Raw genomic sequence first — 26,543 nt, 5'->3', positions numbered from 1 at the left:
CAAGGAGAGCCAGGTATAAACAGATATACACATCCAAATAGGAGTTTTCACTGTTTTAGCCTTTAGTTGAACTAGCTCAAGTTTTTGTGCATACTAAGTCTAAGAGTACCCAAAGTTTAAAAATCCAAAATCTGGGAGTGGAGAGCATGCTTTCAGAAGTCTTAAAAGAGCAACACTCTAAGAGAAACTACAGAATCCGAGCCACCAAAAAAAAAGAGAATTTGCCTTCCGCTGGTGCATCTCTTTCAAAGATTAAATGAACTTGTGTTGGTTCACACTGCTGGATTGTTAATGAGTAGAACCCACCATCAGTGTAGATACATGTCCTCTGGAATGGTGGTTGAAATATGAAAGGGCATCTGGCATATAAATATCCTGTGATGCTGGCTAAAGTGCCATGTGAACTCCTTGTCCATAATGTCACCTGAAAGTGAGAACAGAAGTAGGGTGCATTCTCTCCTGCAAATGCAAACAGCCAATTTTTCAGGACAAACAAGTTTAAACAAAATAGGACTGAGAGGACTCGTAAGCTCTAAAGTTTTACATTGTTTTTTTGTTTTTGTTTTTTGGGGGCCGGGGGGGGGGGGGGGAGAGGTGGTTGAATGCAGCTAATTTTTTGTGCCTAATTTTACATTTGTAAAGTCAACTTTCATGACAGAAATTGTACTAGAGTACTTGGAATTACCATGCAAATATTTGTAATAAAAATATAGTAAGCATTGTACACTGTGTTCTAATTGAAATCAATATATTGGAAAATGTAGAAGACATCCCAAAATATTGAAATAAATGGTATTATATTGTTTAATAGTGCAGTTAAGGTTTGCTATTAATCCTGATTGAGTTTGCAGTTAGTCACTTGACAGCTCTACAAAAAACAGATAGATCAGCAAGGTAATCTGACATACCCTCACATTTCATGAGACGTTATCATACTATTCAGTACACCAGTCCATCTTGTTCCAGATCTGTACAAAGCAGCCCTCTTTTCTTTGCAAAGCATTAGGGTTTTGCAGAACTTGCTCTGGGTAGTCTTACATCCTGCGTTCACCATTACTTTGCCATCAACCCTTGTTTTAATATCTTTGTAATGTTAAATGGACAGGTGCAAAGGATAGGTTTTATGTCAAGCCACAGAGGAGGACTTGGATATAGGAGGCCCCTGGCTTGTGACGTGATTGGTTCCGGGGGAAGAGTCGCAAGTTGGGGGTGTCATAACAAGGGTTGCCAGATTGGTTGAAATAAAAATACTGAACACCCCGACTCCCACCCCACTTCACCCCGAAAAAATTCTGTTGAAGGAAAAAGGCTCCAAGACTTAAGAAGAAAAATAAAACCGCATTAAAACAGCATGTCTCCTTTAAGAGTGAGTGCAGGGATAGATACAGGCGAGTGGTTGAGCACTAAGACCCAGGGAAAAGCATTGCTTGCCCTAGGTCTTTAGGCCGGCAGCCATTTTGTGCAGGCAGCCTTGTGGAGCCAGGTAAGCATGGGGGCTGGGGCCGGGGTGGGAGGCCAGCTGCTGAGTGTTTGTAGGGTTGCCAGGGAAAAATTCAGAGAATACCGGACATCTCAGGTGTCTGGTATTCTCTGAATTTTTTTTACCATACAGGAGGCAAAAATACCGGACTGTTCGGGTAAATACTGGACACCTGGCAACCCTACTCGTAACTTGAACCCTCATTGATGATAGTGCATGCATCTGACGAAGTGGGTCTTTTCCCACGAAAGCTTATGCTCCTACACTTCAGTTAGTCTATAAGGTGCCACAGGACTCCTCATCGCTTTCATTGATGATAGGCGCTGTGCGGTGCTGTAAATTCAGGCCAAGTATGTGAGTCGGATGTTTTTGGCCCCTTTTGCACTTGCAAAAATTGTTATAAGTGCAGGGAGTGGAAAGTTGAGGGCCTCCTGTATAGCAATGCAGCACTGAAGAAGGATGACACTGCTGTGGTGAAATGCCTGTGCATTTTTATCTGTGGGATAAAACTATAGAGAGAGGATTGGACTGAACAGCTTTGAACTCTGGGATCCTCTTAAAAAAAAAAAAAAAAAAAACCCTATCCGTCTCGAGACCCACCTCTTGCACGGAGCTGAGTAATTCAGGTAGGCTCCACTCCAGGAAAGCACCTGAGAGCCAGACCCATAGGCATGCGCAGCACATTACATTAGGGTGTGCACCTGAAGAATTTTTTTTAAATGTACTTTGACCCCTATTAGCCACACCCCTGACTCCCATTGCCCAAACCTCTGGAGGTAACACTCAGGGCAAGATGGACACATGACCAGAAGTTAAAGGTGTCATGTGACACCCCCCCCCCCCCCAAAGACTTTTCCCACCATCCTCCTACCAATAGGAATTAGTTTGGCCCCCACCAACCCCCCCTCATGCAACTATCCTGCAGTTGCATTAATTCAATGTGTGTGACATTAACTCAGGGATAGAGAGGCTGGGGGAAGTGTTCCCTCTAAGAGTTTCCTCCCATGAGAAGAATGAATTTTGTGCTGTGCACCAGAACTGAGTTCATGTGGCTTGTTTGGATGTGCCACTGTTATTAATAAATATCTTACAAAGCGCTACCTTTTCCTTCTGCTGCCAAATCTCCCCTTGCTTCATCAGCTCCTCTTGTGCCTGCTGCCCCCCCCCCCAAACTCTCACCCTCCTCTGCTCTCCTGACTCCTGCCCTTCTCACTGACCTCAGCCTTCCTGAGACCTGCCCCCCTCCACCAGCCCTTCTCTCCCCCCTGTGCCCACTCCTCCAGTAGCCCCACTCTGATCATGTGAGCTACCCTTCCTCATCCCCTCTCCTAACACCTCCCTCTACACACCTGCCCTGCCTTTCTCCTCTGGTGCTGGTCCCTCCCCTGCAGGTGTCTGCCCTTCTGCTTCACACCCAGAATCCCATGGCACCTGCAACTTCTCTTTACCCCTGCACCCTCCTGGTGCTCCCCCTTCCCTCACTGCCTCTTCCCCCTTTGCCCTCTTTTTCCCTGATGTCCACCCCCTCACCACCCTCTGCCCCCGTTCTCCTTTATGCCCGTGCCCTCACACGTCTTGCTCCATCCCTTCTTTCAAGCCTTCTCCCAGCACCTCCTCCTCCCCCCTTTAGCTCCCAATGCCCTTCCCTTCTCCTCTCCCAGCATCACCCTGTCTCCCCTCCCACTGACACTTCCCCTCCTGCTCTTTTCCTCATTGTCTCCACTTGGCCCCCTGGCATTTGTCTCTCCTCCACCCTGTTTCTTGCTGCTTTCCCCTTTCTTCTCCTGACCTGCCCCACTCTCCTCAGCACAGGCCTCTTCCTCTCCCACCCCTGCCTATTTTCTCCCTCTCTTTTTCCCTTTCCCTTACCTTAGGCTAAGCCAGCTTCTGCCTTCCAGCTTGCCGGGCTGGAGTCAGAGCCAGCCCAAGCTACAGGCTGGCCGGGCCCTAGCCTGGGGTGCCTCACTTTAAGGGGCACCATGCAGTGCTGCCAGGCCAGGCGGGGCCAAGGACGAGTCCCCGGGTGCAAAAGGGGCGCTGTGTGGTGCAGCCTGAGTGGGCCGGGCAGGAGCACCCCCAGGTGCAGAAGGGGCGCTGTGCAGTGCTGCCGAGATGGGCGGGGCCAGGGCCAGGACCGTGGCCCCTGGGGCAGAAGGAGCACTGCGCATTGCTGCCAGGCTGGGGCCAGGGCTGGGGTTGGGGCTGTGGCCCCAGGGGTAGAAGGGGCACTGCACGGTGCTGCCGGGCCAAGGCTGGGGCTGGAACCCCGGCCCCAGGCGCAGAGGGACACCACGCGATGCTGCCAGAATGGGAGGGGCCGAGGATGGGGCCGGGGCCCCGGGTGCAGAAGGGGAGCCACGCAGTGCGGCCAGGCGGGGGCTCCCCCAGCTGCAGAAAGGGTGCCATGTGGTGCTGCCGGGCTGGGCGGGGCTCGGGGTGAAAAAATGGCTTGGTCTGGCATCTTTGGTCGGGCTCCAGCTGCTTCCACCGCGCACGCGTGCTTTCTGCCCCAAAGTGCCCCGTAGATGGCCGCGGGGAAAGTGATGGACTGTGGTACCCCATCTCAAATCTCCCTCCTCCTCCAGCAGCTAGCCAGCCTGAGACATTAGGGTGTGCCTGGGCACACCCGGCGCAACCTTGTGCGCACGCCTATGGCCAGACCCTTTGGCTTCAAGTGGACTAGTAGTTTAAGATGAAGTGCATGCTGAGTCATGGCTGTAGAGTCCTTCCTGAGTCTGCCTCTTGTGGGTATTTTATAAGTCACCAATTGGTACAATGTCTGAATACCGGATCCAGAAGATTCTTGGAAAACCACAGTTATATACTAACTTAATAAGCACTCGTATTTTTCTGTTTTCCTGCTTTGCTACCCACAGGAGACTCAGGTCATTTCTTCTGTTTCACCGGGGTCTGAGGAGTAATTGACTGTTGCCTGGGATGTAACAGGACAGTATCTTCTAGTCTCAGGGAGAAGGGTGCATTCTTAACTAGAGCACTCTTCTTTCCATTCTTTATTTCTAGAATGTGACTTTCAAAAGACTGGTCCCAGTCCTCTGTGCCTCTGCCTCCCTTGGCCTCTTCCCTCCCCCCGCACTGCAGAGATGGTGCTGGGGGGAAATGGCTTTTAAGCCAACTCCCCCCAGCACCAGCTTCTGCTTCCCTCCTCCCCGCTTGCTGCCTCTAATATAGAGGCAGCCAGGGAGAGGGGAAAGCAAATAATCAAGTAGTACCTGACAAGCCTAAGTTTATTGGGTAGTTAGTTGACTACTTGAGTAGTTGCTTACATCCTCACTTTGCACTAATAGAAGGCTGATCCTCAGGATGATGAAGGTCTCTGTCTCTGTGTGTGGATTGAGCAGTAACACACAGATATGGGGTGCCTCTTTAAGAAAAGAAGTATGCATTAACTTTTTAGAACCAGGCCCAGTGAATATTAAATCTTTATGGATGTTTGTGTCCTCACTGAATGCCAACACCCCATTCTTTTGTGGGAAGGGTCTTTTTAGAAATAATGTTATGTTTTAGGATAAACCTTTTGGCAGCTGTGATAGCTAACTCTTTCTACCTTGGTATTCTTCCTATTATTAAAAAATAGATTCGTCTTTAGACATTATTTAAAATGGCTTTCTCTTTCTTTACACTCTGTGGGAGAGAAGCTCAAAACTTGGCTTTTTCCAGCAAATATAGCTCTTCCTAGGAACTTTTATTATAACTGGTTAAGAAGACACACCCCCTTACTGACAAAGCAAGGCTCCTGGTGGTAGGTATTTTTGGGGTCTACCTGTTAGTATGAAGCAGAGTTTTCTGGTTCTTCAATCTACTTTTTCTCTAGCACATAGATGCAAGCTCTTCTGTAGCAAATATTCAAGCATATTCATTATACACCTGGAAGGGATGTAGCAACAAGCCTTAAAGGCTTTATATACAGGCTGAATAATCTGAAATCGTCCAGAGCTCCAGCAAGGGGAAGACAGTAGACTGGTCCCTAGCATAGCCATTGCTGAACAGCTCTTTGTGAAATCAGAGTTCAATGATGGAAGCGGTCTCTTTGCTGTTTATTGTTACAATATGCAGTTTTTCTGTTCTTTATCCACTGCAGCCAGCCAAGTGGTATTTTTCCAAGCTGGTATTAGTAGTTTCCATTTTGTGCACACTGATAAAATTGCTTTCTCTTTAAGAAGAATCTTTCAAAATTCTCCCCCCCCCCCCCCCCCCCCCCCCCCCAAGGAGAACAAAGACACCTGAAGCAAGAAGTTTAAGGCCTTGGAAGTAAGTATCAGGTTCATAATTGACTCTTTTACAGAAACATGTAGGATCATGACTAATTGAATAACCAAATCCCTTCCGTTTGCGCAAAACTCTGCCCGTCTTCTTCCTTGTTTGAGTATAGAAAAGGTATTGGCTGTGCCAGAGCAAAATGTTCTCCCTTGGTGAGCTTTGTAAATAGAAATTATACCAACTTAAATTCTGTAGGCACAAAGTCTTGTGTGTGTACCTAGGTGCCATCTGTTTTTTCTATCATATATATACCTGCATATGTCTCAGGAAGTCCTAAAAACTTCTAACAATTAACATAAGGGCTCTTTCTACATTTCAAAGACTGAAGCGCTACAGTGGGAACATGGGGTAGCAGGGATTGCTTGATTCCCCATGCTCCCTGTGACACTCTCAACCCCCTTTGCTGCCTCTATGAGAGCAGTCCCAGCTTGGAGTCCTGGCTCACATGAATGCTGTGCCTCTTACTTCCTGCATTTAAAATGCAGGCTCTTACTACATTTAAAATGCAGAGCTGCAGCATGGGTGATTCCCAGAGCTACCGCCGTGGCTCTGCAGAGCGGTTCTATCGACTAATCGTATAGTTGATACAAATTGTGTCGACTATAAATTAGCTCAGTAACCGCAATTTAACATCCTTAGTTTACGTATATGCTTTGGTTTGTTTGTAGGCTCTCACAGAAGGTCATTCATATTTGGGAGAAATAAAAAACACTTCATTTAAAACTATGTAAAGTCTTAGAATCAGCTCCAGGAAGGTGGGTGGTGGGCCAAAGGCAGGATTTTATCAGGGGTGCATGATCTATAACATTTTAGAATCATGTGATTCCACTATGTCTTGTGGCTCTCCAGTTATTAAATACATGCTGTGTATCTGTAGATATTTGTTTTACATATTTATATTCATAGTGGCCTCAAGGGACGCAGATCAGGTTTGAGGATCCATTGTGCTTGGATGTTATACAATCATGAAAGTAGTCATTAAAATATTTGACAAAAACATGGATCATTTTAGACTTAAAGATACTTTTTCTAGCTGCTGAACATATAGCTATGAAGGCTTGGAAAAAATCCCAAACATGCTTTCTTAAACAGTTGCCCGGACTTTGAGAAATTAATGTATTTGTTTCATCTAAATGCTTAGACTAGTTTATAAAGCCAGGAGTGCCACTTTTAGACTTTGCCTTCTAACTTCAGACACTTCATTTGTATACATGCAGACAGCACTAGCTTACAACTGAAAAGAACTTTCAGTAGATCTCTTCCATGATATGTTTGGGCTTGATTGTTCCTTCTCCATGGGAGGAACCAAAAGGATGCTTTTTCCTTATGGAGTTTTCTTCAAATGGCTCAATTGGAGAAGTTTGTTGGGTTGCTTAGTTCTGTGTGTCTCTCAACACCTACGTTTGGTAGCCCTATCAGTGCCTTCAGTAGGACTGCAACTTTTCCTCCAGGCCATTGGAGTAAGAATTGCCAACTGTAAATCTGACTTCCTCTGCTCATTGTTGGGGTCTGCTCTGCCAGTTTGGATTAAGCTGACTTGTCATCCTAGTTGTGCATACATTTACACCAGAATTTGTCTCCTGCCAATGGAAGAACTTTGTTACAGCAACACAATAATATGATGTAACCACTTTTGTTGGATAGAGCTAAGGGAAAACCACATGAAAAATAAAGGACAGTACTTTATTTTCAACAATATTTCAGAGAAATATCACTTCCTTTAGCACGTTGTGGATTCCTTCCCTCTCTCCTCCCGCATTCATTTCTATTGCTCTCAAGCTATATAATTATCTCAAGCTTCAATTTAAGATGTAAAATAGTGCTTATTAGTTGTAATACATTTCAGTACATCTGTTTTTAAAATCTATTTGTGGAACGCTGTGCATGTGCAACTGAAATGAACTTTAATTTGAAACTCAACATTAACAGCATCAATATTTAAACCAGTCTGGACAGCAACTAATATTTGTCCAGACTGGTTTAATAATAAGTTTTGAAAAATTGGAGTGAGGAAGAACTGGCTACTGTGGTTTTTAACCTCCCCCCCCCCCCCCCCCCCGCCTTGCACAGAATACTTTGAACCTTCTTTTCAGTAAAACATCTTTGTGCCAATATGTGGCAAGCATTTGCTTTTTCCTTAATGAACTTTTCCCTTTCCAGAAGCTTGCTCAATTCTTCCTGGCACATGCTTACCTGTGTTACAAGTTCAAAAACAAAGGCCTGCAGGGGGAGAAACTACTGAATACTTACGTTTATATCAGGTAAAGCCTTTAACCAGAAGTCCTATCCATAATTTTTATTGCAGATGTACAATTCACTGAAGTCTTAGGACAGCACAAAAGGTGAATCTTTAGCTTGTTAAAGCTCAGTTTTTTCAGGCTGAAATCTGCACTGAAAACCCAGTTTAATCAACAGTTACATTGCTTAATGCTGCTCTGCAAATATTTGATTCAGCTGAGCCTTAAATTACTTATGTAACAAATCTATGCAATAAGGGAGTCACGCAATGGGATGGTCACTCTACCAATACCACCATCTCCTGCAGTATCTTCAGCCTAATACAAAGGGCTTTGTGGTGTGATATTTTAACACCTCCCCCCCCCATGCCCTGAAGCCCAGTAGAAATAATCCACTTTGATCATGGTCTCTTTAATTAAATCCATGCACAGGAACATGGCAAACTGGGAGGCTTTCACTTCTAGCTATACTCCTATAGGCCTACAATGAGTTTCTGAGAAATTAAGTGGGAGAGTGTTTAATCTTGGGTATAGTATCAGCAGCAGACTTGGCAATCTTAGACTAAAGTCTAACATACGATAAATGCAGCAGAATATGGATACAATTATCTGATGAGCCCTTTGGGGAAGGGGTTGTTGTAGGATCTGTGAGGTATTTGTCTAGCATAATTTGTTTCCATATTTTAAAAGGGCCAAATTCTGCCCTCTCTTGAAATCAGCGGGACTACCTTCATAGTGTGTCAAGATGTAATTTGCCCTGAAAGCCAATTAGAATATCTTTCTTGTGACTGAAAGAACGTTTGTGCATGGAAATTTTATTTTCAGGATGTGTGCCATTTGCCTGCACTTCAGACAGATTCTTTCATCTGAGGGGTAGAATGAGCAGGCAGGATAAGGGTGAAATTGAGAGGACAGAGCCAAGTCTATTGTAGCCAGCTGTTGTCCAACCTTTCCCACACTGCTCTGCCAGTAAGGTCCTGATTGAGGCATATCACCTTCTCTCCCAAGGCCAGAACCTCTGCAGGGCAGAAACACACTGGCTAAACATTTCTGAGTGACTGACTAATAGATTTTGGATGGCCAATTTGAGACCTTAAAAGGGAACTGTTTTAGAAAGTGGATATCACCACTTCCCAAAAAACCTCAAGCTCTTTTTAGTTGTTAAGATAGGCACGCAAAAATAACAAGTCACTTCTCAGTCTTGGCCAGTCACCGATGTGTGAGTGAATTTATCTGGGTTTTGAGCCTGGCTCTATAGAAGTCTGCAGAAGAAAATACCACATGAAGCTTTTCCAACATTTTTTGCTGCCAGTATTCACCCATTGCAGATGGCTAATGCATTATGGAAGCAGCTAATAAAGCAGCTAATAAAGTTAAGACAAATGAAGATCATAACAGCTCAAATCATTTGCTTTCCATGCTGAATGAAACCCTAATACAGATGCACACCTTGGAATGAAATACAGGACTATGTAGTACTTTAAAGACTAACAAGATGGTTTATTAGATGATGAGCTTTCATGGGCCAGACCCACTTCCTCAGATCAAATAGTGGAAGAAAATAGTCACAACCATATATACCAAAGGATACAATTAAAAAAAGTGAACACATATGAAAAGGACAAATCACATTTCAGAACGGGGTTGTCGGGGAGGGGGTGGGAAGGAAGGTAAATGTCTGTGAGCTAATGGTATTAGAGGTGATAATTGGGGAAGCTATCTTTGTAATGGGTAAGATAGTTGGTGTCTTCGTTGAGACCGACAGGTAGGGTGTCGAATTTTAGCATGAATGACTGTTCAGAGGATTCCCTTTCAAGTGCAGATTTAAAAGGCTTCTGGAGCAGGATGCAGGTAATTAAGTCGTTGAGACAGTGTCCTTTACAAAGATAGCTTCCCCAATTATCATCTCTAATACCATTAGCTCACAGACATTTACCTTCCTTCCCACCCACCCCCCCCCATCCCCCTTCTGTTCTGAAATGTGATTTGTCCTTTCATATGTGTTCACTTTTTTTTTAATTGTATCCTTTGGTATATATGGTTGTGACTATTTTCTTCCACTATTTGATCTGAGGAAGTGGGTCTGGCCCACGAAAGCTCATCATCTAATAAACCATCTTGTTAGTCTTTAAAGTGCAGCATAGTCCTGTATTTTGTTTCAGCTACCCCAGACTAACACGGCTACATTTCTATCACCTTGGTATGCACTGTCAAATGTTGTCCTTCTAGATTTAGTCTGGACAGAGATTTGGGCAAGGGTCTAAAGGGAAATAATGGGGATAAAATGAAGTGAGTACTGTAATCCAAATTAGGTTTTGGTTGGTGTTCAACTTCAAGGCCGAATCAGGGGAAGGGTTTAGATTCTCTGGCTCCAAAGTTTCACGAGGTTAGCTTCTGTTGTGACACAGCTCCCAACGGCAGGAGTCTATCACAAGAATGGCTAAAGCCATTCTGATATGGGGCCAGGAATGTAGCAAGGAGGAAAATCTGGATCTGGCAATTGGGATCTGAGATTCTGTTTATCCTCCAGAAAATTAGAGGTTTGAGGGTCTGGTTTCAGCATCTTTAGAAAATGTAACTTCTAGAACAAAAGGAAATCCTGTCATGTCTATCAAATGTGGTGGGTTTATAATCCTTTTAAAATCTATATTCAAACAATGAGGTTTCTTATGTTCCCTACCATGAGAAGGCATTTGAAAAGGACGCCGCTTTTGGGGGAAGGAGGGAGCTGTAGCTGTGTCACTGGGGGTGTTGTAGACTCAACTTAAAATTTTAACCACCTGCGTGGAATTGACTCCACACTCCTCATGGACGTTAGTGACTCTCACAAGAAATCTAGTCAGTGATAAGCCTTCATATAATTGTCTGTGACCCCCTGCTGCGGTGTCCTGTGGAGCTGTGTGTGTTGGAAACAATTCAGGATCCCGGCTTTATTTTTCTTTGTGGATTTTGTTAGCGTTTCTCTCCACCTCAGGGTTAGTTTCTCTCATTGCCTTGCTACAGAGAGGGTGTGTGCCAATTCCCTTTCCATCCCCGGAGGCAGAGTTATCCGGGTTGCCAGGCCAGTTATACTGTGACCACTCACACACTTTCACCTGTAATGTGAGGATCTCTCCTGCTTTGTAGTGAAACAAACCGTTTCTTTAACATGACCATCCCCATTTGCCCTGCCCCGCCCCCTCGCTTCACCACTGCTCACAGCACAGCCATGTTATCTGGCTGGGAGGGTAAATGCAGCTCCTCCTAAAGTGGATCTGCACTGCTGTCTGATCATCCAACAGGTTATACATCTGCCAGCTATCTGTTTGGGATGGGGAGATTCTAGGGGGAGACGGTCATGGTGGGTTGTTTGTGTATGGTTTTCTTAGGATGGGAGGGAGAGGGAGTCTTCCTGACAGTTACACTACTTGATCAGTCTCCTGACCTTTGGAGACTGCCTGCTATAAACTGTGAGATCTTCTAATTCAGGGCTCTTAAACATCATTGTACTGTGACCCTCGTCTGACAAAAATTACTACGCTACCCCCAAGCTGGCAGGGGAGGCCTGTAACCTTAATCTCTCCCCTCCCCCCCCCCCCAACCCCTGGGCTGAAACCCAAAGGTTCTGGTTTTGGCTCTGGGTGATGAAGCTCAAGCTTTAGTCCTGAGTCTCTGCAAGTTTAATACCAGCCCTGGTGACCCCTGATTTATTTGTGTATGGGGTTTGGACCAACAGTTTGAGAATTGCTGTTCTAATACATACCAGCCTGTCTTCACAGCCTATATGGCCACAAGTGTGGCCACTCATTGCTACACCAAAATCAGGCCCAACTTCCCATTTCAGGTCTAAGCTCTTCTTGGCTTGAATCATATAATCTCAATGGGGGCAGCTGTGTCAGCAGGAGAAGCTCTCTTGTTGACTTAGCATGGTGCACCCTGCCCCTTATGCCGGCACAACTTTTATCTTACCTATTTTAAAAATCTTTGATTCATAAGACAGAACCTTTATTTTCTATCATTTTTTGCTATTCTCTCAACTTCTTCCTGTTAATAAATTTCTGATAGGGAAATGTCCAGAAATTTTAACACAATATTCCAAGTGTGTTCACAAGAGTGACACATAGAGAAATGGTATGTACTGCTCTGTTATGCTGTATCTTTACTGCTTAAAAGTGCAATGGCTTTTTTTGCTAACACATCACATTGCAGACTCACGTAATTGCTGTCCAATGTTATTTCTAGTTCATTTTTGGCATTACTGCTTTCCAGATTTCTTCTTCCCATGGAATATCTGTGCTCCTAATTATATGACTGCAGTGCCAGGTGGAGCAGGGAGAACCTTTGTGTTGCTCAGGGAGGTGTGTTTTCCACACTCCTGAGAAGTTTTGCTTACATGAGTGGTAATATAGACGTGGCCTGAGGTTCGCTTATTTGCCCAACCCTCCATAGAGATTTAGCAGCTGAGCCAATGTTAGATCTCAGAAGTTCTTAGTCTAAACATGCAGCTGGAGCTGCTAGCCATGGTGTCTCACAGGGGCTTGATATCAGGACACTGTGGAGCTGAGCCCTTCCACTGATGGGCTGAAGAGATGAGGGAAGCTGGAGATTCCAGAAGGCTTCAACCTGTGTGTCACATAGTGCAGGCAAGACAGTAACAGTGTGTGGTGTCACCCTACATTTCTCTTATCATGACACAATATGGTTTAAAGTAGGCTGCTGCACCTGTAAAGTCCCCTGCATGTAGTCCTTTCGCTTCTTGGAGAGTGCTGAGTGGGTCTTGAATAATGGCAGGATCTTCTCTTGTCAAAGGATATGATGCCTTCAGTTCCTCCTGAAGCAGAGATGGACACCAGTTCCTGCCCTCGCTTGTCTGCCAACTGCCTGCTGAATGGAGGGCTGGAGAGGGAGCCTGGAAGTGTCAATGAGGAGAGAAAGTGGATCCGACCTGATACCCCTAGCAAATGTACCTGGGAGTTGGGGAAACCCCTCTCTGAATCCCCTCATTATCACACCTCTTGGTAAGTGATACCTTTTTTTTTCCCTTGTTGCCTTTCAGTGCTAACCAAGATCTTGTCCCTTCACAGGGCTAACTAAAGGTATGGATTTTTGTAACTGTATTAGTTAAATTGGCCTGATTCTGCATTTGAACACTTTTGTATCTGATGCCTATAAATTACAGGCACAAGCTCAACTGATATGTTTAAACTGATCATATGTTATAGAAGAATCAAATTCTTACTAACTTTAATGGGGTCAAGATGTCATCCTTTGTGTTGGCCTTAAAAAAGACCGTTTTCTTTGCTTTCCCATTTTTACCCGTTCACTTTCATCTTCCCTAAATGGTGCTAGTTCAACATACCCAAAAAATGTAGGCAAGAAGTGACTAAATTACCCAGGAATTTGGTCACACTTACCTATAATTGTGGCATTAATCTGTGCTCAGCATTTCATAGCTTCTTACAGCCTTACACACGTGTGTGGGAGGGGCAAGGAGCCCGAGCCTCTGAGTGGCCCAGGGGACTAGCGTGGGGGGGCCTTGCACTCAATAGCAACAGCAAGGGAAACTGGAGCTGTGTCCCTAGCTCACTCTGCTTCCCTGGCTCCTGGCTACGTCAATCAGGGGAGAGTGCTGGACCACCCCCATGTTCACCTGCATGAAGCAGTGTGGTGTGATCCGGGGAGCAGAGCAGGCTAGGGCCATGTTGCTCTACTTCTCCCTGCCACTGCCAGTGAATTGGGGGAGGGGGAGAGGGGGTTGAATGCTGCTGCCAGTGTCAAACCCATGGCCACGGTAGTCCCCTGTGCTGCATTGCTTGGGGAGGGGGCAGAGTGGGAGGATGGCACTCAAGGACCGAGCAGAGGCTGAGCAGAGCCTGGGGCAATACAAAGGCAGAGGGTCTGGAGCAGAGGGGAAGTTGTCCAGGCCTCCCCCAGCCTAGCAGTGGCATGGGGAGGAGTCCTGCGGAAGGAGTGGTCACGGGGATGGTGGCTCTCCCTGTGACTCCTCACCAGTTGCCCCTAAAAATTTTCAAATAGCGGTGTGGACCCCTTTGGAAATCTTATACATAGTGTGTGGACCCTAGATTGGAAAAATCACTGTTCTGTGGTAATAACTATCTTTTGTGGACCCCTTATAGACATAGTTTGCAGACAGCCAGGGTCCACAGATCACAGGCTGAAAATCAGTGATCTAGTCCAACTCTTTCCAGTCTGCTTTTTTTTTTTTTTTGACAAACCATGGTTTGGAGTGGTCATGGCATTGATGGAGTGTATGTATGCATGCTCAGCAGAGATGACTGGAGCATTCATTTTCCCTGGTAGGACTGACATTTATGCTAAACTCCTTCAGATAGTAAGAACCTAGCAGGCTATGGATTGTAGCTTTGTAGCTCTTGCCTTTGACCTAGGGATCATTCTTTATCTTCACCACCACCTCCCGCATATCTTTCTCCAGTGAAAATGCTTTTTTTATTGTAGTCTCTTATCTGCTGGAAGGAGAAAACATCTGAAATCTTTAAAAAATTCCTTTCCTTCTCTACACCACTAAATGACTAATTTGAGATGCAGAGAACTCCTTTTCATCTTTTTCCTTAAAATTAACAGTTCCCATTCCAAGCTTTTCCAATGGCTCTTCTAAACAAAGAACATGCCTTTCCCATTAGCCTTTTTCTTAAAGAAGCTGACGTGAAGCTTCATGACCTAGAGTTAACTCATGTTAAGTAACCTGTTAAGCAGTTACCCTGAGTAGGTGAATAATTAAATTAAATCAAGTGGTTGGTAACGACTGCAATAAATTACAGGTTGGACCTCCCTGGTCCAGCACCCTCAGGACCTGACTGGTTCTGAATGAGGGAATTTGCTGGACCAGGAGAGGTCAATTCTGGCCCCACCTATTCAGCTCCACTCCTGGTCCCAGTTACCGGCCACTGCCCAGTCTACCAAGGCTGCCAGCCCCTCCTGTTCCCCCTGTTGCCTAACTCCTGGCTGACACCTCCTCTCCCTCTTTGCTGCCCGACTCCTGGCCACCAGAGCTCTCATCTCGCTCTGGTTTCCGGAACAGAGTGTCCCCGTTTTTAGAGGTTCAACCTGTATGTGATGCAAATACATATACTTTGTGCTATCTGCACCATTTCATTGATGTCTGATTACTCCAGAAGTTTTTAGATCAGAGTTGTGCTGTTCTCTAAATGCCTTTCTATTGTGAACTTCTAAATGTTTAAACATGACATCAAAATCAATCATGTGACCTTCCAGTGTCACAGCAAGAAATAACTGTCTGTGCATGTGTGTGTATTAGGTCAAAGTCTCCAAAAATCCTGCCAAACATTCTGAAGAAAATTGGTGATACTCCGATGGTGCAAATCAACAGAATTGGAAAGTTGTTTGGTCTTAAGTGTGATCTCTGTGAGTATCTGCTACAGTTTAGTTAAAGATATTTATCTTCAGGAATCGGAATTACCTTATTTAACTGTGCTCACAAGAACTGATTGTGAAATGCTTTTTATTCCCATGGAAAAACTGGCAAAAATGAAAGGTTTTTTTTTCCCCCTCTGTTTCAGTTGCCCCTCCAAAAAAACCCATCTTTAGTTTTTTGGGTTTCTGTGTTTTCACTACCTCTACATCTCCTTTCCCCAGCGCTCATGCAGGTAAACAAAAAGCAAACCACAGATCAAAAATAGACCTCTTATAATGAAACTTCCCTTTTAGAGTTAAAAGAACAAACAAACTTCCTAGGAAAGATTTAAAAGAACAATCTACAGTCTGTAGTTTGGCAACATAGTGACTGCTGCATGGTAATAATGTAAAAGTACGTGGAGGATATCATCACAAAAGATAAACATGTTGTTTACTGTTGTTCAAAGGGCTGAAACGTGGGGAAATGAGATCAAATTAAAGGAGGACTTCTTAGCATTTAGATCCAGTTCCCCCACAGTGGAAAATGCAGTGGTAAACAATCTTTCATTGGCAAGGGAATGGTCTCTTTTTTTAAAAGTCCCGTCTAATGTTGGGTAGAGCACCCTAATCCTGTCCCCCTCTCTCCCCGTCTCCTGATCTGAGCTATGCATGAGGTTTTCATCCTCTCTGATCCTCCATCTCCAAGTGACAAGTAAAGAAGAGAGGACAAAAGGAGAGACCCACTGGTTAAGATGAAACTGACACACTGTGAGGCTTCTTGTTCTTGTGTTCAGCTGTGAAATGTGCCAACAACTTGGCCAAAGACCCGAGTGATACAGACTTCTCCATTGTATCATGGGTTGCCTCTCCCTTTGTCTTGTGGGGTATGTTTAACTGGGCAGAAATGATCTTTGCTGAAGTGTGCTTGGATCAAAGTAAAGACTTGGAATTCCTCTGGTGAATGCTGTAGTGCAGGGGTCTCAAACTCATGGCCCTAACATTTGTCCTGTCAGGCCCAGGAGTTCCTGTGGCCTGGGAGAGGAGTCCATTGATGGCCTGCAGGCCATGAGTTTGATACGCCTACTCTAGTGCTGCTTAAAATATATATATGCGCGCGTGCACATTTGCATGACTTTTCTGTTTTCAGTGGCAAAGTGCGAGTACTTTAATGCTGGGGGGAGCGTAAAGGATCGAATCAGCCTGAGGATGGTAGAGGATGCAGAAAGAGCTGGGATTTTGAAACCTGGGGACACGATCATTGAGCCAACGTCAGGAAACACAGGTAGGAATTTCTAGGTCACAGTGAGATAGCTAAGCAACAGGGGGGACATGTTCCACAGAAACCTTTAGACCAAATTGGAGAGGGGGTCAGAGACCAGAGAAGTTTTCTCGTTCAAAAGAGAAAATTCATCCTTACGTGACAGAGAGAACCTCTCAGCAGTTATGTTTCCAGCTCAGTGTCTGAAGAAGGAATATATGATGCTTGCTGCTGCTCAGAGTGGGTGGGAAGAAGTGTTAGTTACAGGGTTTATTGCTTATTTTTATGTATACAGGAATTAGTGTCTTGACACCTCACAATTATTAGTGGATTTCTTTATCCTCACTGTATCCAGGCCAGGTAGGGAAATATTCTCCTTTATGTCCGCAGAGATTGGAAGTGATTGCCCCAAGGTCACAAGTCTGAGGCTGAGCTGGAAATCAGACTGAGGTTTTCTAAATATCAAAACAGTGCTCTGTCTACTACATCATCTTTCCTGCCCCTTACTCTGTAGGGGTGTGTCTAGACTACCTAGTTTTGTCGACAAAAGTGGACTTTTGTCGACAAAACAATACCAGCATCTACACTACCGCGGAGTTCTGTCGACATAACGTCGACAGAACTCCGCGGTTTTGTCGACGCTGGTATACCTCATTTTACGAGGCATAACACTTTCTGTCGACAGAACTCTGTCGACAGAAGGTGTTATTGCCTGTAACACTGCGTCCAGACTACGGAGTTCTGTCGACAAAGCGGCTTGCTTTGTCGACAGAACTCCATGTGTCTGGACGCAAATTGTCGACGGAAGTTTTGTCGACAGTATCTGTCGACAAAACTTCCGTCGACAAAACGCGGTAGACTAGACGTACCTTAGGACTAGATCAGTGGTCCAGCATCCTGTCTCAGACAGTGGCTGATGCTGGATGCTTCAGAGGAAGGCATAATCTCCAGGTAGTTGCAGTTGTGGAAAGAGCCACATGAGTCCAAGACACACAGCAGTTCTTTGGAGGTGTCCCATCTAAGTGCTGGCGTAGCTCGGCCCTGCGTAGCTTGCAAGAGCTGTTGATAGCTCAGCGCAAGTTAATTTTGTACAGCTCTGCAACATGAGCAGGAGCAAGGTCTGGAAAGGAAGAAGACAAGTAGCCTAAAAGTTAGAGCCTGTGATACTCCCATGACAGCCTCTTAGGAAACACTGGGTAACTGTCTACAATACAGCTGTTTTCAGCACCCACTCTTTAAAGGCCGGAACGGCAGATGGAATCCCACTTTTGAAACCTAGAAGTTTGGGTCTCTATTTTTTTATGCTTCTGACTCCTTACTAATGTTTCCAGTAATCTTTCTATCCATGTGCAGAATAAATTTTATGTGCACAGAGATGTGTGAATGCGCACCACCAGTAAAAACAAAAAAACCTTTCTGTATGTGCTCTGCTAATCAGCTGGCCAGCATTTGAATCTTTCCTGAGTGGCTGCCCAAGTGCACAGCGTACAGGGAACACTGCTCTTCACATATGTTATCATCGCTGGCTGTATCTGACACGGTATTCTATGACACCAAACAGGTCTAGGTGTCATAATCAGAATGTCCCTCTTGCTATGGGGTAGAATGGCAAAGACCAAGAGGAATGTGCAGGGTAAAGGACGTCTCCCTGTGAAGACTGTCTTGTTTCACTGGAAATGAATAAAGAAAGGAGGCAAGGGCCAGAAGCTGTGATGCTCTCCAGGGGTACCCAGGTTTGTGAGGCACACAAGCACCACCTGCCCTTAGAGAGTCTTGCCAGTGCCTGTTACAGATCAGCTCCCTGACACTAACAACTTGTGGCAGCAAAAGCACTGCCTTCCAGGCCTCTGCAGGCCTTCTGACTGGACTGATAGCCACAGGCATGCACTATCTTCTGAGCCCTCTCCGAGCATTCCCTGTAGTATCCAGCCCCTTGTGCCCTGAACACTTGCAGAAATACCAGGTCTTTTGTTCCCAAAGGAAGCATATACACCAGCTTGTAAAAGTCAACTGGCTACCAGTGCTTTGTTTAACACCGTAGCACTGAGTCATAGTGAAAACAAGAATAAGTTTATTATGACAGTCCCAGAGATTCAGGTGATAATCTGGAAATGAATGGCTACCTATAACCCAAAATTGTAACTCACTTTCTAGAGGCTAAACTTACCTAACAACTTAACCTCCCATCTACAGAAACTTTCCTCACCCAAGATCCTCTGTAGCATTTTCAGTCAAACCTGGTTGAAACTCCCTTTTTCATGAAACAAAAGCGCTGTCCTCTTACTTCCTCAGTAAAGAATGTCCCAGCCCTTCTCTTCCCAATATACCCAAGTATTGTTCCACTCCTTCAGATAAGGTTCTCTGATAACCCTCCTGCATTTCTTTTTCTTCTTTACAAACCTTCCTTTACATTCAGTTCTGATTAATGGTAGGGAAACTGTCATGGACAAGACTACACTAAATTTGTGAGACTAGACAGGTGGAGAGACTTCTCTCTGACGGAGTCAGCTTTTCATCAGTCTTGACACAGACTTAAAGAATTTTTCAGTATACATATGAACAGGGCTTGACAAATTCTGGAAAATCCTACTCGCCAGACAAAAAAGGGACTCGCCCCCAAAAAGTGTTGTTTTTTTATAGCATAAATTCCTAATAAGAATAAGAACAGTAATTACTAATATGTTCTTAATAAATCTCACCCAAGTTATTAATATCTTATAAATATCTACCTTTTCCCTCTGTTGCCATGTCTCCTCCCCTTCCTCCATCAGCTCCCCTGGTGCCTGCTGTCCCCCAACCCCTCACTCTACTCTGCTGTCCTGACTCCTGCCCTTCTCACTGCCCTCAGCCCTCCTGAGACCTGCCCCTCCTCCACCAGCCTTTCTCTCCCCCCTGTGCCCACTCCTCCAGTAGCCCCACTCTGATCATGTGAGCTACCCCTCCTCATCCTCTCATCTAACACCTCCCTCTACAGCTGCCGTGCCTCTTTCCTCTGGTGCTGGTTCATCCTTTGCAGGTGCCTGCCCTTCTGATTCACCCCCAGAATCTCCTGGCACCTGCACCCTCCTGGTGCCTCCCCCTTCCCTCACTGCCCCTGCCCCCTTTGCCTTTTTCCCTGATACCCACCCCCTCAGCACCCTCTGCCCCCATTCCCCTCATGACCCTGTGCTCTCACATGCCTTGCTCCATCTCCACCTTCCTCATGCCCACCCCTTCTTTCAAGCCTTCTCTCAGTGCCCTTACCCTCTCCTCTCCCAGCATCACCCTGTTTTCCCCCCCTCCCACTGACATCTCCCCTCCTGCCCTTTTCCTCATTGTCTGCACTTGGCCCCCTGGCATTTGTGTCTCCTGCACCCCTATCCCTTGGTGCTTTCCCCTTTCTTTTTCTTCTCCTGACCTCCTCCCCTCAGCACAGGCCCCTTCCCCATATTTTTCCTCTCCTTTCCTCTCCCCACAGCCCAGCCAAGCCCCTTCCCCTCTAGGTTTTTTGCTGCCCCAAGCAAAACATTTCCGCCCCTCTTTTTTGTTTTCTTTTACACATTTGCATTTTGCAGTGTTTTTGTTTGTTTGTTTTTCATTTTTGTCCCAGCATTTTAACCCTATAAATAGTATTTTCATTCACTTTTTTCCATAAAGGCAAAGACACTTCAAGTGAACTCCCCCTTTCACTCGCTGCTGGGTCACAGCAGCCTTTTCCCTGGCCTGTCCAGCCCCTCCCTATGGGCAAGCACCTCTCACTCCCGACCCACAGGGGAAACAGGGTGCAGAGACAGCACGGAGCCAGAGGGGTGCAGGGAACAGTGGGGGAGAGGGGACAGGGATGGTGCGGGGAACGGGAGGCACAGAGCCAGAGGGACGGAGTGTGCAGAGTGTGGTGGAGGCATGGGGAATGGGATGTGGGGAACAGGAGGGGCAGAGGGATCGGGGTCTAGGAGCAGTGCAGGGAACGGGCAGCACAGAGTGGGGGGGCAGGGATCAGGGGGAGCAGAGTGCGGGGTGCAAGGGCAGCACAGAGCCAGAGGGAGAGCAGGGGATCCAGGGTGATGGGGCGGCGTGGGGAATGGACGGCAGGAGCCAGATGGGGCGTGGGGCGGGCACAGTGAGCCGGGTTGTCGGCCGGGAGCGGTCTCTCACCGGCGAGGGGGCTGGGGCCGTGGCAGGACTGGAGCCGGTGGGATGGGGTGGGGCCTGGCTGCACCACAGCCAGCTGCTGGGGACACTCGGACAGAGCCGAGCTGCCGCAGCCCTTTAAAATAGTCTGCCGGCACCCCGCCTCCTCGCGCCGCAGCTGCACACCGTTCCCCCTCCCTGGCAGCGCTCGGTTCCTCCGCCCGGCTGGCGGATTGGATGGGGCCGTGCTGCCTGTAGTGCGGGCTTTGGCCAGCCTGTTACGATGGCCCACTGGGCCAGTCCACCCCTGCACTCACCAGTTGGCAAATTCTACTCGCCGTGAGCGAGTGCATTTGTCGAGCCCTGCATATGAAACCCCGTACATAGTATCTGTACATGTTACACAGGGATTGTGATCAGTGCGACTCTAACTTTCATTTGAGCCCTTACATCGACGTTATTTGGTGAACCAAAATGTACATCCCAGAATCAGGAGATTCCTGTAGCCCCTTGGTGCTCCATTTCTGTTGGCATCATAGGGTTCTTGGGTCACAGTAGCATAGAGAATTGCCAGTCACTCTTGGCCTCTGCCCATAGCTACTAAGCTAACTTCTCTATGAAGAGACTAGAATTTGTTCTCTTTCCTGCACCTCGCTTCCCCTGCAGCTGACTTCCTAGTTTTACATTTACCACACTTTGATATTAATCTCTTGAAGTGTAAGGTAGTTAAGTTTGGGTTTTAGAAATGTCTTCCTGATTATTGTTAGTGTCCGTAAGGTCATTTTACCTCAATGTATAGGCTGTGTCTACATTGGCACCCCTTTCTGGAAAAGAGATGCTAATGAGACCAGTCAGAATTGCAAATTCCGCGGGGGATTTAAATATCCCCCGCGGCATTTGCATGAACATGGCTGCCGCTTTTTTCTGGCTCGGGGTTTTGCCGAAGAAAAGCACCAGTGTAGATGGGATCTTGAGGAAAATAAGCCCTTTTCCGGAAGATCCTTTATTCCTACTTTCTAGGAACTTCAAAGTAGGGACTTAAATCTGGGTCTGCCACATCCCGAGCAAGAGAGCCTGATGGTTAGATCATTCTGGCATATATTAATCTATGTGAAGTGGAACAGCTCTGACAGGAGAGAGTATGGTGACTTTCCCTGGTGAGTGCTGTATCCCCTGGGCATTTGGCTACTGTGAGGTGGCTCTTTTTAATGGAGTGGGAATGGGGAGTTCAGAAGGGCACAGTCCTGTCAGGGATCAAAAACAGATTCCAATACCTTGATATGAGACATGAAATAGAATTCTAACTCTCTAGCCAGCCCGAGCCTCGTACATTGGAAAGAGATCAGAAGAGAGGTACAGGAAATGAGTCAAGGACTGGAAAACATGCCTTAAACTGAGAGAGAGAGTTTAACAGGTTGAGCTTCTTTTATCCAAGAGGTTGAGAGATGACTTGAGCCAAGTCTACAAGTACCTACATGGAAAAAAGATTTATGAACAGCACTTCGGTCAAGCAGATCAAAGCATAACAAAGTCCACTGGTTGAAAGCTGAGGCTAGACAAATTCAGCCTAGCAAAAAGGGCAAATAGAATTACCCTCAGAGTTATGGGCTTGATGCAGAAATTATTGTGGGAGGTTCTACAGCCTGTGCTATGCTGGAGATCGCACTAGATTATATTAATGGTCCCTTCTGGCTTTAATCGATGAATTACAATCCATCAGTCACAAAGTACATCTGTAACGAGGGTGAAGGGGATGCAGAGGAAGAACTAAGCTGGGAAACTCAGCAACGTGAACTTTCAGATTTCCCAGGTTTTGTTCATGTTATTGATGGTTCTGGTCTGGGATTGAGCCAGCTGATACTTTTAAAGCAGACAGTCCTGCTCTCCAACTATCCTGGAGAGAGCGGCCAACTGGACCTTTTAGTCTCTGCAGTCATGCCCATGCAGGCCTGGAGAGTGCAGCTCTTAGAACTGTAACATTCTGAAGCTAGCATTGGGGTTTTGTTTCTTTTGCAACATACTCTGTATTTCCCCACTTCCAGGAATTGGGCTGGCCCTGGCTGCTGCAGTGAAAGGCTACCGCTGTATCATTGTGATGCCGGAGAAAATGAGCATGGAGAAGGTCAGAACTACTTGTATTTCAAATAATTAAAAATAAATGTCTGAATATGTTTAGATCCTGATGAGAGGAGGATGCCATCTTTTTGGCTGTGAAATTGAATACCAGGGCATTGCAAGCCAGTTTACCATGTGTTGGATATTTTTAAATTGGTCTGAGTATGTGTAAACTTCTTGAGGTGGGAAAAGGGCAGAGGGTGGCTGGCTGTAGAGTGGTAAGCCCAGACAGACGGTGCTACATTGCAGCGTATTGCTTCAGGTTACACAGTGGGAAGTCTTTGCAAATGGCTAAGAACAACACTGGTCTTTCTTCAGCTTACGGAAATTCAGCTTGGTTTTAAATGTTATCTGAAAAAACAGCTGCTCCAGCAGTAGAGTGCCCTCTGGTATTCTGCTGACTCATAGGCAAAGTTCTGACGTGACAGGAAAAGTACTATGTGCTGAATTGCCCGCATCACATCCAGCAGCTCCTGGATCTGCCCTAGAGGCCTGTTGCTCACACTCACTACACTCAACTTTCCTTAGCTAGTGTCTCTTTCAAAAGCTAACACTTCATGTGGTATGACTTCAAGATGCCTAGGTTAAGAGCTCTAACAACTTGCTATTTAAATGGAGGCCTACTGCATAATATGTTGAAGTCATTGCACTTAATTACTAATTTTTAACATACTTATTAGAAGATTTACCTGGTGTTGCTCAGGTCTTTAAGTCAATTTTGGGGGGGGGGGGGGGAAGGTTTGGGGTGGAGGGGATAAACTGAAAATGTATGTGCTTCATTTAAATCCTTGCTCTGGGGTGGAGCTGAGGATGAGGAGTTCAGTATGCAGGCTGCCCTGGAGAGAGAGGACTTCCACAGCAGCTTGGGGCCAGGTGAGAAGCTCCTCTCCATGGCTGCTACAGCTCCAGTGAGGAAGGGGCACATTTGGAAAAATCATCTCAACTATATATACAATATGATGGGGACTAATTTGGCTACAACTACTCCAAGAGAAAGATCTTGGAGTCATTGTGGACTCTGAAAACATCCACTCAGTGTGCAGTGGCAGTCAAAAAAGCAAATAGAATGTTAGGAGCCATTAAAGGGACCAAGAATAAGACCACAAATGTCTTATTGCCTATATATAAAACCATGATACACCCACATCTTGAATACTGTGTACGGATGTGGTCACATCATTTCAAAAGATATATTGGCATTGGAAAAGATTCAGAAAAGGGCAACAAAAATGATTGGGGTTTGGAATGGGTCCCACATGAAGCGAGGTTAAAAATACTTGGACTTTTCAGTTTAGAAAAGAGGAGACTAAAGGGGGATGTGATAGAGATCTATAAAATGACTGGTATGGGAAAAGTGAATACGGAAAAGTTATTTACTTATTCCCACAATATAAGAACTAGGGGTCACCAAATGAAATTAATAGGCAGCAGGTTTAAACCAAACAAAAGGAAGTTTGTTTTTTCCACTCAGCGCACAGTCAACCTGTGGAACTCCTTGTCAGAGGATGTGGTGAAGTCTAGAACTTTAACAGGGTTCAAAAAAGAGCTAGATAGATTCATGGAGCTAGGTCCATCAATGGCTGTTAGCCAGGAAAGGTAGGAATAGCCTCTGTTTGTCTGGAGGTTGGTGAGGGGGAGGGCTCACGCGAGGATTACCTGTTGTGATCCCTCCCTTTGGGACATCTTGTATTGGCCACTATTGGCAGACAAGATACTGTACTAGATGGACCTTTGGTCTGACTCAGTATGGCTGTTGTGTTAAGGCAGGTCCAGGTTCATCTTACCCCTGTGCTCCTGAACCAGGGTGAGGAATGCAGCAAACTGTGCACTTCCCCCGGCTCCCTGATGAAGTGGAACAGCCAACAGCCTCCCACACCAAAGAGCACCTGGGGGGTGGGAAGCTCAAGGTTAGGACAGTCTCAGACAGCTGGGGACATTCCCCCAGTGACCCCTTTTCACCTGCCTGGTTATTCTGTCTCTTTCCTGTTTGGTTTTCTGAGAGAAAATCCCATTCCAGGCACATCCCATTTTCCTGGCACAAACAAACCTTTACCTTGCTTTAAATTAGGATACGAGGACGCTGTAGACCAAATTTGATGGCCCTAGTTCTTAATTGTTTAGGAAGAGTTCTTGGACAGACAGACAAACTCTCTCAAATATATAATAGACGGTATATGTTGTACCTCCCTTAACCTAGGACTCTCTGGTCCGGCAACATCCGTGGTCCAGCAGGATCATGGACATTCCTGGACCACAGAGCCCAGGTATAGGGAGGTCAGGTCGAGGGGCAAGAACATCAGAGGGTCCAGCAACTCAGCCAGGAGCCCCATGTTAGCAGAGGGATGGACAGTGCAGCAGGTAGTTCTGGCCCCTGCATCTGGGCGGTAGCAGGGCACCAGTCCTGGCCACGGAGCTCAGGGGATGGCAGTGGCAGCCAGAGAGCTCTGGCCTGAGCAGTCGTGGCCAGGCAGACATAGTGGGGCAGGGCTGGAGACCTATCCACGGACAGCAGGGCAGAAGGGGTCATGTTGGGAGGACCTTCCCTGGTCTGGCAAATCCCCTCATTTGGGACCGGTCAGGTTCCAAGTAAGATCCAACCTGTACTGTCTGTGGGCTAGTAAAGAGTGAGTCGTACTGTGCAAAGCACTGTACAAACTATAAGAAATAAAACAGTGGTTCTAGGCTATGGCACTGGAGCCTTGTGTACCTATATTATTCTGTAAGGGAGAATTTAACTCTTCCATCAGCTAAACTGGTCAGATTTTTAGGGAAGAAAAATCTTCAGCTAGGGAAAATGCAGATTGTGCTAGTAACAAATGTATGTAGCCAAATAACAATGATCATAAATTTCAGGCCACAAAATATTTACAAAACCAAGACAGAGAAGACCATGTTTAACTTGCACAGGGTATCTGTTTTGAGATACAGGCAGTCCCCGGGTTACATGGATCTGACTTACATCGGATCCCTACTTACAAACTGGGTGAGGCAACCCCACGCTAGCTGCACAACCCCCCCCCCCCCCCCCAGCAGACCAGGGAGACACGGAGCGGCTTTTCTCAGCAGACATCTCAGCTTGAGAATAAAGGACTGAGGGAAGTGAGGTGTGGGAGAATAAAACTGAGCTCTGGAGAAATGTTTGGCTAGAGTTTCCCCTACAATATGTACCAGTTCCAACTTACATACAAATTCAACTTAAGAACAAACCTACAGTCCCTATCTTGTACGTAACCCGGGGACTGCCTGTATTTAGTCTCTGGGGATTGAATTCCCAGAAGCTTTAAGCAATGGGTATGGAAGAGTTGCACCCACTTGCTAACATAAAGTTCCTACAGGTGAATCTCTCTAATCCAGCTTGTTCAGAAACATCTGTTATCCAGAATGATTTTAGTTAGCTGGATGTCCACTTTTCATGGGTGTGCCCAAGTTTCCTGGAGTCCCATAAAGTTTTTTTTTTTTTTTTTTTTTTTTTAACTGCCACCAGTCCTAGCTCTGTGTTCTGTGCTGTCATTTAGCTCTTATTTACCCCTAAATGTCCTCTAACAGCACAGTAAGTAGAGGAAGTGTTGGTGATGCCACTAGACAATACTGACCTCCCTTGGTCCAGAAAATTCTCTCGTTCGAAACCAGTCAGGTCATGAGGGTCCGGGACTAGAGAGATTCAACCTGTATTTGGCGCTTTTTTGTTTGT

The 26,543-nt window shown here is 46.0% G+C and overlaps 1 protein-coding gene across 5 annotated transcripts in view; it reads left to right on the top strand.

Moving 5' to 3' along the window:
* The window catches only part of LOC102445047 (cystathionine beta-synthase-like), a 56,516-nt gene that overhangs the window by 2,819 nt on the left and 27,154 nt on the right, over nt 1-26,543 (top strand). For 3 of the 5 annotated variants that reach the window (XM_075912406.1, XM_075912366.1, XM_075912394.1), the window contains exons 2-5: nt 12,784-12,992; nt 15,272-15,378; nt 16,517-16,651; nt 22,780-22,859. In XM_075912406.1, the coding sequence (XP_075768521.1) occupies nt 12,787-12,992; nt 15,272-15,378; nt 16,517-16,651; nt 22,780-22,859 (528 nt within the window). In that variant the 5' untranslated portion in view covers nt 12,784-12,786. Of the gene's footprint in view, nt 1-5,715; nt 5,750-8,000; nt 8,020-12,783; nt 12,993-15,271; nt 15,379-16,516; nt 16,652-22,779; nt 22,860-26,543 lie in introns of those variants that run through there. The other 2 variants (XM_075912374.1, XM_075912385.1) reach the window with 2 other exon arrangements.

This window comes from Pelodiscus sinensis, chromosome 1 (genome assembly GCF_049634645.1).
Source record: "Pelodiscus sinensis isolate JC-2024 chromosome 1, ASM4963464v1, whole genome shotgun sequence".
Lineage (NCBI taxonomy): Eukaryota > Metazoa > Chordata > Testudines > Trionychidae > Pelodiscus > Pelodiscus sinensis.
This window is presented reverse-complemented; position numbering and strand designations above follow the sequence as displayed.